At 38.8% G+C, this 12,117-nt stretch overlaps 1 protein-coding gene across 5 annotated transcripts in view; it reads right to left on the reverse strand.

The window, feature by feature from the left end:
- The window catches only part of tle2b (TLE family member 2, transcriptional corepressor b), a 101,480-nt gene that overhangs the window by 42,508 nt on the left and 46,855 nt on the right, over positions 1 to 12,117 (reverse strand). Inside the window, exon 4 of one of the 5 annotated variants that reach the window (XM_007558752.2) lies at positions 7,438 to 7,482. The exons of the other annotated variants lie outside the window; for them this stretch is intronic. Within the exon in view, the coding sequence (XP_007558814.2) occupies positions 7,438 to 7,482 (45 nt within the window). The remainder of the gene's footprint in view (positions 1 to 7,437; positions 7,483 to 12,117) is intronic. 5 annotated transcript variants of the gene reach the window in all.

Consider the following 12,117-nt stretch of genomic DNA (forward strand, 5'->3'; position numbering starts at 1 on the left):
TTTGCATCTTCAGCCATTTATCTGAAAAAAAAAGACATCCAAAACAAAATCTGATGTTTTGTTCTTGTTTTCTACCTCTTTTTTTTTATTTTAACGTGTTTAACTGACAGGCAAAACAACAGCAAATAAAAAAAACATGCCCTATTCTTTTAAATTTGTCAACTTACATGAACCCAGCTTTTAACCACACCAACCCAGCATTATATAAAAAATTCCTCCCACAAAACTGAAATTACTGTCAAAGCTCAGTACTCCACCACATTCAAAGCATGTGTCAAAAAGTCAATCATGTAAGCTTAATTACCACTTTTAAGTTTGAGATGTTGATTTCAAAACAAGTCACGTATACATCTGAACACACATAACATAGTAATTATTATGACTTAGTAATACAAAGCCCACTTGATGAAGTACAGGACAAAAAGTTGGTTGGGTTTATCAGGGAAATGATGGACTGATAACTGAAAGAAAAGCTATGTAATGCAAAATTTACTGGGTTTTTTTATCAACAAATAATGTGTAATTGCAGTTCAGCCTCTCACTTCTGCAGAAGTTATAAACTTGCCAATGATCCAAAAACATCTCTCAACCTGACGTTTGGTTCCCAGGCCCAGTTCTTAGGCTTCACCATTCTCCAGCCATTTTTGTGGTTTCTAAAATGTTTCAAAAATTTGCTCCCTGACATTGAACCTAACCCTAACCTAAACACCTGACTCCTTCCTGTAAACTACATTGGTAGTTTGTCAAACAAAATTCTGTCCATTTGCAGTGAAGTCTTGCACGTTTTTGTCAGCATATCCAATGATCAGAAGGAAGAGGGCTTAAGACGACGGGGGCTGAGAGTTGGGAGAGTTGAGAACCTGCATCTGCATGTTGTTAAAAACAAAAATCTGTCTTTTGCAGGAAGAAAAAAAAATCCCTTGTTATTTTAGTTGTTCGAGAAGAAGATTTTAGATGACAGAAAAAGCAACAGCAGCTCAAATAGCCACTTATCAAAGCCATGGTATGTGGAATACAATATCCTTATAGCAGATGGGGTACGGCAGATGAAGATCCCACGGTGCCACTCCTGTCGGCTAGGAACACGAAACCAAAGCTGCAATTCACACAGGCTCCACTAAATTTGAAAATAACACATTTTAAAAATGTCCCCCAGTCCAAAAAGTCCACAAATCATCTGCAGCATTCAGATGGTTGGATCAAAAACTGACTTAATAATCAACTTAAAATCCGGCGTCCAGCCTTGCTTCAGCAGTTCAGCTTTGTGCTGTGGGTTTAAAGGTGTGGGGGATATTTCCTTGGCACGCTCTCGGCTCGTTAGTCCAATTACCACGTCATTTCTTATGAACATTAGGTTTTGAAGAACACCTAATGCATGACTTTAGATGAGAAGATATTTTGTGAAATACTGGATCCTGTTTTGTCTCTGAATTATGTCATGTTTGATGCAGTCCCACTGGGGGAAAAAAAGTTATTTGACCAATGGCTTTCAAATTTACAGTGTCCAGCTGTGTTATGACCGGGTGTGTTACTTTGCCATGATGACGTTGGGGTGCAGATGGTGTGAGAGAGCTGTGGTGCAGCAACTGTGACGCTGTAGCATAAATACTCGCTGGAAAATATCTACAAACCCATGGAAAATTAATGCCACAAAGAATTAAACCATTTCAGAAGGTAAAATGTATTTAAACAAGTTGAAGGTGAGTGTAGGTTAGCTAGAAAATGTTAGCACGTAATATAACGAGTATGGGCTAAAATAGTCTGTGTGTTTCACTAAAAGGACTTTGTTGTCCGAAGTTAATACGTCATCTGCTGTTTTCACACAGAAATGTTGGCATGACGGTGTGAAAGGAAGGAAAGAAAATAAACAAACATAATGAATAGAAAGGGCTAATCAGGGGTTTATATTCTTTTAACTGGAGGAGTTTTGGCCCTCCTGTCTTCTCTGTGTTCAGGTTTTCCCAGACCGCACTCATTTGTTGATAGCTGTCAGAGGACACGCGCCTCCCCTCCTGCCATCATCCTATCATCCTGCTGCATTAATTATCTGGCAACACAAAAGCTTCAATCTAATCAGCACACACCTCACAGCAACAACACATTATCACATCTGTAAACTCTCCTGCTCCAGCAGCTGCGTGCCACGGTGCACGGCTGAATTATAAAGTCAATGAAAGTACATGTGGTGCATATGCACATCACTGGGACGCAGTGGAAAAACCGCCACAGCCCCAGAAGTGCTATATCAATGAATATAGAACAATGACAGAAAGCAGTGAAAAGTCAGTATAGTCTCCCCTCGCTGCTTGGGGGGACTCAGCAAGGATATATGAATTTATGATATGATAATGAAAGTGAACCAAGTGAGATAATGTGATGTGTGTCTGCAGGTCACTGTATCCATAAAGCTTAGAAAGAATGGAGGAGATGCTATCTTTCTGGAGCCTTTGTGCTGTTTGGATACAATCATCACAAACAGACGGGGACAAAGAGAAGAGAAAAGTGAAATGGAGAAAGGAGGGCTGGAGATAAAGAGCATAGGTGGAAATTTAAAGAGCGAAACGGAGACGGAGAGAGCGAGTCAGAGAGAGAAAATAATCAAAAGCAGCTCAAAGGAAGGGTAGGAAGGCGAGAGACGACCGTTACAGCTCAATTAATGCCGAGACATGAGATGGCCCTGCCACTGATAATGACAGAGCACGTGTTGGAGAAAAGGAGGGAGAGAGCAGGGGGAGGCTACCGGCAGTGATCTCAACAGGATGTTGGGAGTAAGTTGGAGGGGGGAAGGCAAAGGAGGTGGAGAGGAAATAAGAGCAGATACTGTTAAATCTATTCATGATTCATTATTTCTTGCAGCAGCTCAAAGCTCCCCTCCCTCCCTTGATGTCTTTCTCTGTACGTCTTCCTATCTTTCAGCTTCTTCCCCCCTTTTTTCTTTTTTCCTCTCTACCACTTTTCTTTTCTTGGCTCTCATTTTCATCTCCAGCTCTTTTTTCCCCGCTTCATCTGTTCCATAAGGTCTTTTTCTGACACTTCTAAAGCTCCATCCTTCCTGTTTACCCTCTCCTCTTTCATCCGTTCAATTAATCTCTTTCTCCTATTTCCCTTCTCATCCCTGCTGTCTTTTATCAGTTCCTCTTCCACGGTTAACTATATTTTTCTCTACCATGCTCTTTCTTCCCCCTCTTCCTCTTATCAGAGTCTTTTTAAAATCACACTAACCTTCTTTTGTACACTTATTGTACTGGCCTCGCAGAAAACTCCATTCAGCTATGCAGCAAGCTGAACACCTCCACACAATAAATCCAGGACACCCAGTCGAACCTGAGTGTTTATGATGTGACAGGTGTGAAACTGATGGACAGATACACAAAATCATAAATACACGGTGGACTCACTACTTGAAATACAAACAAACTGTCAGTGTTATACGTAAAACGTATTTAATGCCTTTTCATTAAATGTATTTGCAACACTAACTTGACGTCAATTAAACCCAATGTTTTTGACCAACTTTGAGAAATTGGCAATAAAATCCAGAAAAATATGGGGATCTGTTGATTTTGTGTGAATTTTGAGGACTTGTGAAAAAAATGGAGGGACTAATTGATGTAATCTGGAGTCTATAGGGCCAAATAAAAAGCTTCGGCGGGCCAGATTTAGCCCCCGGGCCTTGAGTTTAGGGGATTCAGTTAAACATGTGACCTGTGTCTTTATTTAGTCAATGTATCTGAATTATCAAACATACTAATTTGAATTGTGCAATTTAAATTGTAAACTAACACAAGTTATAGTCTGTGACCGATAAGTGAAACCGAGTTTGACATCCCTGCCTTTACATGATGACTTATTATTACAAACATAAACCACTCGAACTGCAATAATAACAAATATATGCTTCTAGTAAAATATCCTGTTCACAGCCTTTAGGACAGCAGGATTGCATGAGATGGTGAACACATTGCATGGTATCCATATCCAACCTAGAAAATATTTAAGTTAAATTCTGCACCTATCTTGACGACATAGGAGGCTTCTCTCATTATATGTATAATGTGTATGCAGATTGACTACATATACCCTCCCGTTTTACTCATAGTACACCTGAATATAACGGAGTATCTTGAGGATACCCCGTTATATTCTGACATAACTCCTCTACCTTTTCTTTCGATCTCATATTTCCCCTTGTGACTCTTCTTCTATCCTTCCTCACTAACCACTGACGTCAATGTACTCTGGAGATTACATCTCTCTCTCTCTCTCGCTCTCTCTCTCATTTGAACTCTCATTTGCCTGAATGCAACTCTTTGGTCTGCTGTCATTTCCACCATCTTCATTTTTCCTCCTTCTGTTCCCTCCATTTTCCACACTCACCCCTTACTTGGCCTTCCTGCCTCTGTCATCCTCCCCGCTCTCCCTCTCTAAGAGGTAAAGCCAACACCGCTGTACATTTCCTCTTTTTGGCGACAGGAGCTGACAGGCCAGCTCTCCCTGGCTGTTTTGCCAACCATCCGACTTCCTCCCTCTGTGTCTTTTAATCCCTTCGCTTCCTGCAGAGTCGGTTTCTCTTCTGACTAAAGTACAACCCTGACATTATGTTTGGTAACAAAGCAGCCATTCAAACATGAAGTCAAGGCTTCACACAGTCCATCCTTGGATTTGGGGCTAAATTTTATATTCTAAAGAAGAAACATTTGATTATATTTCAGTTTTTAAAATCACAGTAAATATCAATATAGTATCTTGAGATGGATTATTCCTCTTTATCACTGGCTGAAAATATGTTTTCATATGTTCTCTGTTATTTTTTTAAACATCATACAGACATTTAATTACAACAACACATTTTCTTAGCTAGAAATGAAAGGGACATAATCAGTCTTCTTAGAGTTTGTGTTGCAGACGATGCTGATAGATAAATAAGGATTCCTTACTATCAGCAGGCAGCACTCTCCTGCTATTTCCTGTCTCAGAATGTATGTTGGTATATTAACCCACTACATAGGTTTAAATATGAAAATAATTTTATTTTGTGGAATATCAAGTCCTGTCATGTCTATTAAGTATGTGTACTACATTACAAATCTTTATTTCCTGTTTTCAAATGTAAACACACACATGAATTATACATTTTCAAACATAAAGGGTCCTAAGAAATAACCCAAACTGTAAACATCCTCTCAAAACTAATGAAGAAATAGTTTTGCTAATAAATGTGCAGATGTCGCTAGGCAAGGACACCAAGTCAAAAAAAACAAAAAAAAAACACACTTGTATGCATTTTAGATCCACACACAAAACAAGCATGGTCTATAGGCACCCTGCAAATAGCAAACTTAATACAGAAAGTCCTCTGCAAATATTGCAGCTCACTGTTTACCACAATGTACTACATGGCTTGCATCTCAAGTGTTTATCACTCTTTCAAAGCATAAGCATGGAGTCATTGTTAAAAAAAATGTATTCTGAACTGATTAAATTCCCACCAGATGAGTTTTGCTGTAGATGTCTTTCCCCGTCACCTGTCCTAGAAATAATGAATTTGAACAAAACCAGGAGATACATCTATCAATCTTTTCAGCACACCTTATTTAAAGGTTTACCAAGCACAACTTAGAAAACAAGCTGTAATGACAAAAATGTACTATGTATGTAGGAGTCGACGGCGGGTTTCAGTTTTTTTTTTTAAGTGTTTGATTAGTTTTGGACAGATGCCTCACCTTAAACTCAAATCACCAGCAGAGCAACACAAAACTCCATGCACCCAGCCTGAACTCTGTGTTTGTAAATCCGATGTTTGATATCTCTTTGCTATAATTACCTCGATAGCTAAATGACGTGATAATTATGAGGTGAAAGTGCAGAGCACAGAGCCTTTTATTGGAAGGTGTCTCAGAGACGGTTTCAAACAATGAGCTGCTTTCTGAAGGTGTACGCCAAGAGCTCATTGTAAAAGTGAAAAATAAACCCCTTCTTGTCTTGTCCTCTGTGACAGTGCCTGGCTCCGCCACAGAGAGCCAGTTAGCATGACAGATAGATAGATAGATATAGAGAGGGAGGGAGGACGACACAGGCAGTCACCTTAAAGGAAATGCCATTCAACTGGATAATGATTCTGTCTATCTGCAGGAAGGTCTATCAACTAGAACAGGTTTCGCGTCTGCCTTTTTGTCCTTCTACGTCGACATTTATCTGACTGTCTGCCTGTCGCTCTCTGTATGCAATTTGACTGTCTACTTCTCCTGTAGCGTGACCCAGACAGCAATTAGTATGGGGATTGACAAGCAGCTGCAGGCACCTGAGAGCACACACTGCTCATGAGACAAATGTCTTCATTCAAGACTACCAGATCTCAGCAAGGACAAGTGGAAACGTTACACAATTCACGATGACCTTCCCTCGCAGGCTTCAGCTGCACATCTGGTCTTTTTGCATGAATCGAGGAGTATTATTAACTGCATTATCCTGTAGATCAGAGGTTCTTACACATTTGAGACAAAATACCAACTCGGTAAACACCTTCAAGTTTTCCAAATACCGCTGGGAAAACAAGCATCTTGAAATATATTTAATTTGTTTTCATGAGTTGGAATTTTGAGGGATAAAGTAGCGAAACCTAAACATGAAGTCTGCCTGAAGTCGGAAGTCCAACTGGGGGTCTTGAGAGTCTTAGACTGAAGTTACAAAGATTTCAGAGCTAACTTAGAGTCACTCTGAAGAAACAAGAGTCAATTTAAACTTAAATGAAAGTAAGCTCAAAAGTGTAAACTGTTTTGGTAAATTGTATGTTGTGTTCTGAGACGTTGTAATGTATCGAAACGGCAGTGAAGGTAACATGACCAACTATGCAGATGGGTCATGTTTAGTGTTTCTCAATAGCAAGTGTGACTGAAAGGCATTGATTAGCCTGGGACATTCATGGACTGACAGCCATTGATGTTCTAAAATAATGACCACTCAATATATATTTATTCTCAAATATTTGCCAATTAATCCCATCACATTTAGAATTGCCTTTAAATTTAGTCGATGTTTATCACGTATATGTTGGATCTGCCATTGTGAAGTAACCCATAAGGAAAATAATCACAATATTACAACATTGTCATGTAATTATTGCTTTGCTACTATCAGAGCCTCACACTAGCTCATATGTAGCCATTACAATTTGCATTTCATGTTCCTTCTTTGGACTTACAGTGGGGCTTACAATTCAGATTCACTTTTTTAACACAAATATTAAAGCATGAAACCTCACATGCACAAATGTCTCTCATGAGCATTGGCTGTGGTGTTGCACCCCTTCTCTTGTTCAATGAAAGCTGCATCTACACAAGGCCAGAGTTGTACTAACAACCCCTAAACACATCCCGTCCAAGTAATCCAGCAACAACACAAAACATATCAAAACATGGTAAACACAATTTTTCCTACCTGTTTGTGCATCTCAATGTTGAGACCGTAGGACATTTCGTAGTACTGCAGAGATTAAAAAGAAAAAAAAAGACAAACGACAGAGGGTTTAGTTCATGACACATTTTGACATTCAATTCTTCAAAATGTCTCCAGTTGAGCATCTGTTGCTCAACATAGCCACATATGTTGCTATTTTTCTCTGTGGTTTCCATGCAAGCACAAATAATAAAATGAAAAAGGTTTCAGTTGCACAGACAGAGTGTGTGTTGAGGACAACAAGTGTGTGTGACACAGTAATGAGGCATTGACGTCTAGGATAAGTAATGCAGCATCACTGTCTCTGCGTGTGTGTGTTTATGTCGGGCAATTTTATCATTTCACTAAGCCTATGCACAACTGCCAAATGAGCATAACTGTGTGTATATTCGCTATATGCTCCTTTTCCTGCATGGATGTAGGTGTGCCGATGAATAACGATGCACGGTGTCAGAATAACGAGACTCTGTGGATGCTTGCAGCAGTATGGTGTCCTTGTATCTATGTGTGTATAAAACACCAAAACTTATTTCACACCAACAACAGTCAGAGCGTAGACGTGCACGGCACTGCAAAGGGAAAATGCATCTGAAAGACAATCTGAATGGAAAGATATTATGCTGGTCAAAAAACAACAGAAAGCTTATACTATAATTAAGTTTCAGTGAAGTCCACAAACCGCACATGCTTGAAAAGAAATATTTTATTGAGAAATCTGCCGCCTCTCATTGCTTCTGCTTTTCTTGTTTTGTTTTTTTTAATCTGTTTTTTTTTTTTCAAAGTACTAAACTGACTGAGAAATAAATAAAGCTTCAAACTCTAAAACTGAAATACTCAAGAGCCAATCTGAAAATCAAGATTAAACCCAGATCTTATGTCATATTAAGGTCAGTAACAAAAAAAAAAAATCTAATTCTCACATCAGAATATCTGTCTGTGTGTTTCCTGACACCAGTACAGTTGTGCGTTTGTCTCTTCCAGGAAAGGCACATTTGCCCTTCCTGAATATGTGTCTCTCTCTCTCCACTGTGTGTGTTTCTTTGTGTACATCAGTAATATTCTTGGAGGTAAGCAGAATACGGACAGTGGGAATCCGTCGTGGTGACAACGGCATCCTCCGCCACAGGATGGCCAACGCTCTGACTGATGAGAGTGAGACAGGGCACTTCCTCCCTCTCTGTTTTCTCCTGCTCATTTTCACTCAAGCCCTCTCTTCTCTCCATTTATTCCTCGCCTGATTCAGTCCCTCCCTCACACTCCAATCTTTATCTTTCAGGCGGCTGACAGGCCGCCTGTCCCCCTTTCTCCCCTTTGTTTTTTTTATTTTTTTTTCATTCCTTCTTCGTTTTAGCCATCAGCTTTATCTTTCACTCCCAGGTTCAGGATAGTTTTTTTCTGTCTGGTTTCACTGACTTACAGTCATTCTGCATCTCAACTACTTCATAAGTACAGCCAAGGACGACACATGCAGACTATATACTGTGTAAGTTCTATATTAAATACAATAAACTGCTTCTGCACACAACACGTTCTACAATTAATCTGCATATAAAGCATAGAAGAGGATGAAAACAGGTCAGAACTCAGGGCAGATTTTATGTGTTGCATCTCCGGTTTTCTCCTCAGGCTGTGACATGCTCCAACATATTTTACTGCTTCACTGCCAAAGTCAGTTTTCCCTCAAGTATATATTAAAATGGAGTAAGGGAGTGTGTGGAATGCCTGGTATTTTACTGCTAACTGTAAAAGACAAAAAAGAAAAAGAAACACAGAAAGCAACCCGGATTTAATTAAGTTAATTAGAAAACGTTGCTTTGATTGAATTGGTTCATCTGGCACCAAGTTAGTCAACCCTGACTGATGCAGTGAACGTAGTCCAGTTCTATAAACACATCCTGTATTTTTATTTATTTATTTATTTTGCTTCAAGTGGTCAAATTATCAGTAAATATTAAACAAATAAACTGATGAAGGAAATTAGGTTTAGATTTTATCACTACATTATTAAAACGAGGAAGAATAGTGGTGAACCATCTAATCTGCAGAAGAAATGTAGTTGACAACTGTCTTCAGTCCAACTGTAATCGTTTATTTAGGTTTATTTTTACTTCTCTATGTGATTTTTGTCCATAGTTCTTCAAAACGTTGCACATTTCCTTGGAAGTATAGTAGAAGCAAAATGAAAAAACAAGGGTTTTTTTAATAATAGTTCTCCAGTCACCTAATACCACAACAAATGAAACTGCACAACATACTGTACTCCTAAATACACAATCACACAAGTCGATATTTGGATAAAGTTGCTGTTTAATTGTTTACAAAAGGGATATTTATTTATTGCATCGTTAATTCACAAACGCATTCCTTCCAAAAATGGCTTTTAATTCCTTTGTGACCGTTTACACAGAGACCTTCCTACACTTTACCAGCTTTGACATTTAGTTCTGATCCCAATTTCTCCTTTAAGTATCTTTCATTTGCCTTTTGGGACGTTGGAAATATGCCCATTGGATGTAAAGTCTTGAAATACTAAGAAATAATCCTCAAATACAGCAAACTATTCACTAACCCTCTTTTCTAATTTATGCCACTTACAAATGAGTGTTTTTGAGTGGCAGAAGGATTTTATGGTTGAAGAACCATCTGTGATTGTTTTGTTTTGGGGAGTCCAAAATGATAAAAGTAGTAAAAAAAAATAGTGGATCAGGAAGAACTGGAGCTCACATTCACATATAAATTGACCATTAGTCAAACCACATTTTAATCTTACTGAGAATAAATTGCAGGTTCTATCAAACAGAATTAACAAAAAAGTATTGAACGGATTCTCTTATTTCCATGAGACATGGGAGAGGAGGATAGATTTTGTTATGATGTTAAGTTATTATCCACGAGGTCACAACAAACCTGAACACTTTGAATGTCAAAAACTCTTTGAGGGCCAGATTAAAAAAAAAAAAAAAGAAATCACTCAGAAGCAAATTTTTAAACAATTAGCCCAATTGACAGTTTATGCAATTAAAAAAATAAACTGGATTTTGATACAGATGTTATAGAGCTGTTTGAAGTTTGGAAATCACATTTCATTAGCCAACATATCAAGTAGGAAAGACGTAATGAAGCATTGTTGTTTACGCTGTGCATCTTTAACCAGCAAAGGAAACACAGCTGTGTGACTGGATCAATTAGACAGTCTGGACTGAAAACTGCTTCTGACTGGGAAGGAAAACCACATCGCAGGTTCTTTTAATCTGCGACCCTGACTTTCACCATGTTATCTTCGTGCTTCATCGTGACCAAATGTCTATCGTTCCGAGCGTGCCGTCACATTTTCCGTTCCATTCTCATCCGCAGACTCCTCATTTTTCCTGCCTATTATCAGATTTTCAACGTTTTCTGCTTTCTCTCTTGATTCCATGTCTGATTTATCACCTTTTTTTGTTTTTTCTCATTGTTGCATCACTCTTGTCTCTTTCACTGTTATAGTCATTTCCACCAATCATTTAATTACTTAAAGTTATTTTAGCTGTTTTGTCCTCTACTCCAGTTTCCCGTTGAACATTTTCAATCCTTCTTCAGCACCTTGTCCACATGTTCTCATTTATTTCCAGTTCTCCTGACAAAGACTGGCAAAAATCTGTTCATGCTGACTGAAACGTATGTATTTGAGAAATCTCTTTCCCACTGAAACATTAATTCATGCTTTACATACAATGGAAAGAACACATGAGGTAAACTAGAGTAAACATACCTGAGAAGCCATCCCTCACTGACTTCTCATCTCTCCATCACTACTTTTCTGCTCTTCTTCTCATTTTAGATTAGTTTCTGTGTCTCTGCTTATTAATTCTCTGCAGTTTCTGCCATCAGCCTTATTCATCTTTCAGGAAGACTTACTCTTTCATTAAAACAGTGGGACTAGGTGCAAAAATGTAGCACTAGTAACTGAACACAACCATGCACTGCTAAGTTGAGCAGCTGTCCTCTTTAATGTAACAGTAAGGATATGCAGCAGTAATTAAGTAGTTCAAGGGACATTTTGGATTTTTGAAGTTAGAAAGAGTAATAGTTCCCACCTGTACTCGCAAGATGTCTTATTGCAGTGAGTCTTATTTGCTATATATTTGCAAATATCAACTACCTGCATTTTCACAAATTTTCCAGTTTTTCCAAGACAAACAAGCTCCTTGTTACCATCTGAAATTAAACTGGGAGAGGCTGATGGCTGCACCAATCTGCCCACTAACTGGTTCACCAAATTGAGCAGAATAATTTCCAAACACCACACCGTCTATGAAGCTGTTGCATAAGTGACATGCTTTCACAAAGCTCCACTCTTGAAGGGTAAAAGGTGGACTGATGGGCTGCCATAGATGGGGCAGTTCGACAGGCAGCAGTTTTAAGCAATGAGCATTAATGTGGAAATAATTTCACTGTAAAAATAGTGTTAAATTCGACAGTTTTGTGCAAGTGCACACTTTAAATATACACTGATGTACTGTTGTATTCCATAAAGACAAACATTTTCTCTTTAAATTGCTAAATCCATGTGAGGGCCACATGCTGGAGCAACAAGAAGGTCCTGGGTTCAAATCCTGGCCTGGAGTCTTTCTGCATGGAGCCTGCACGGTCTCTCATGCATGCATGGGAGAACACACTTCC

The sequence above is a fragment of the Poecilia formosa genome, unplaced genomic scaffold (genome assembly GCF_000485575.1).
Source record: "Poecilia formosa unplaced genomic scaffold, Poecilia_formosa-5.1.2 Scaffold98, whole genome shotgun sequence".
Classification (NCBI taxonomy): Eukaryota; Metazoa; Chordata; class Actinopteri; order Cyprinodontiformes; family Poeciliidae; genus Poecilia; species Poecilia formosa.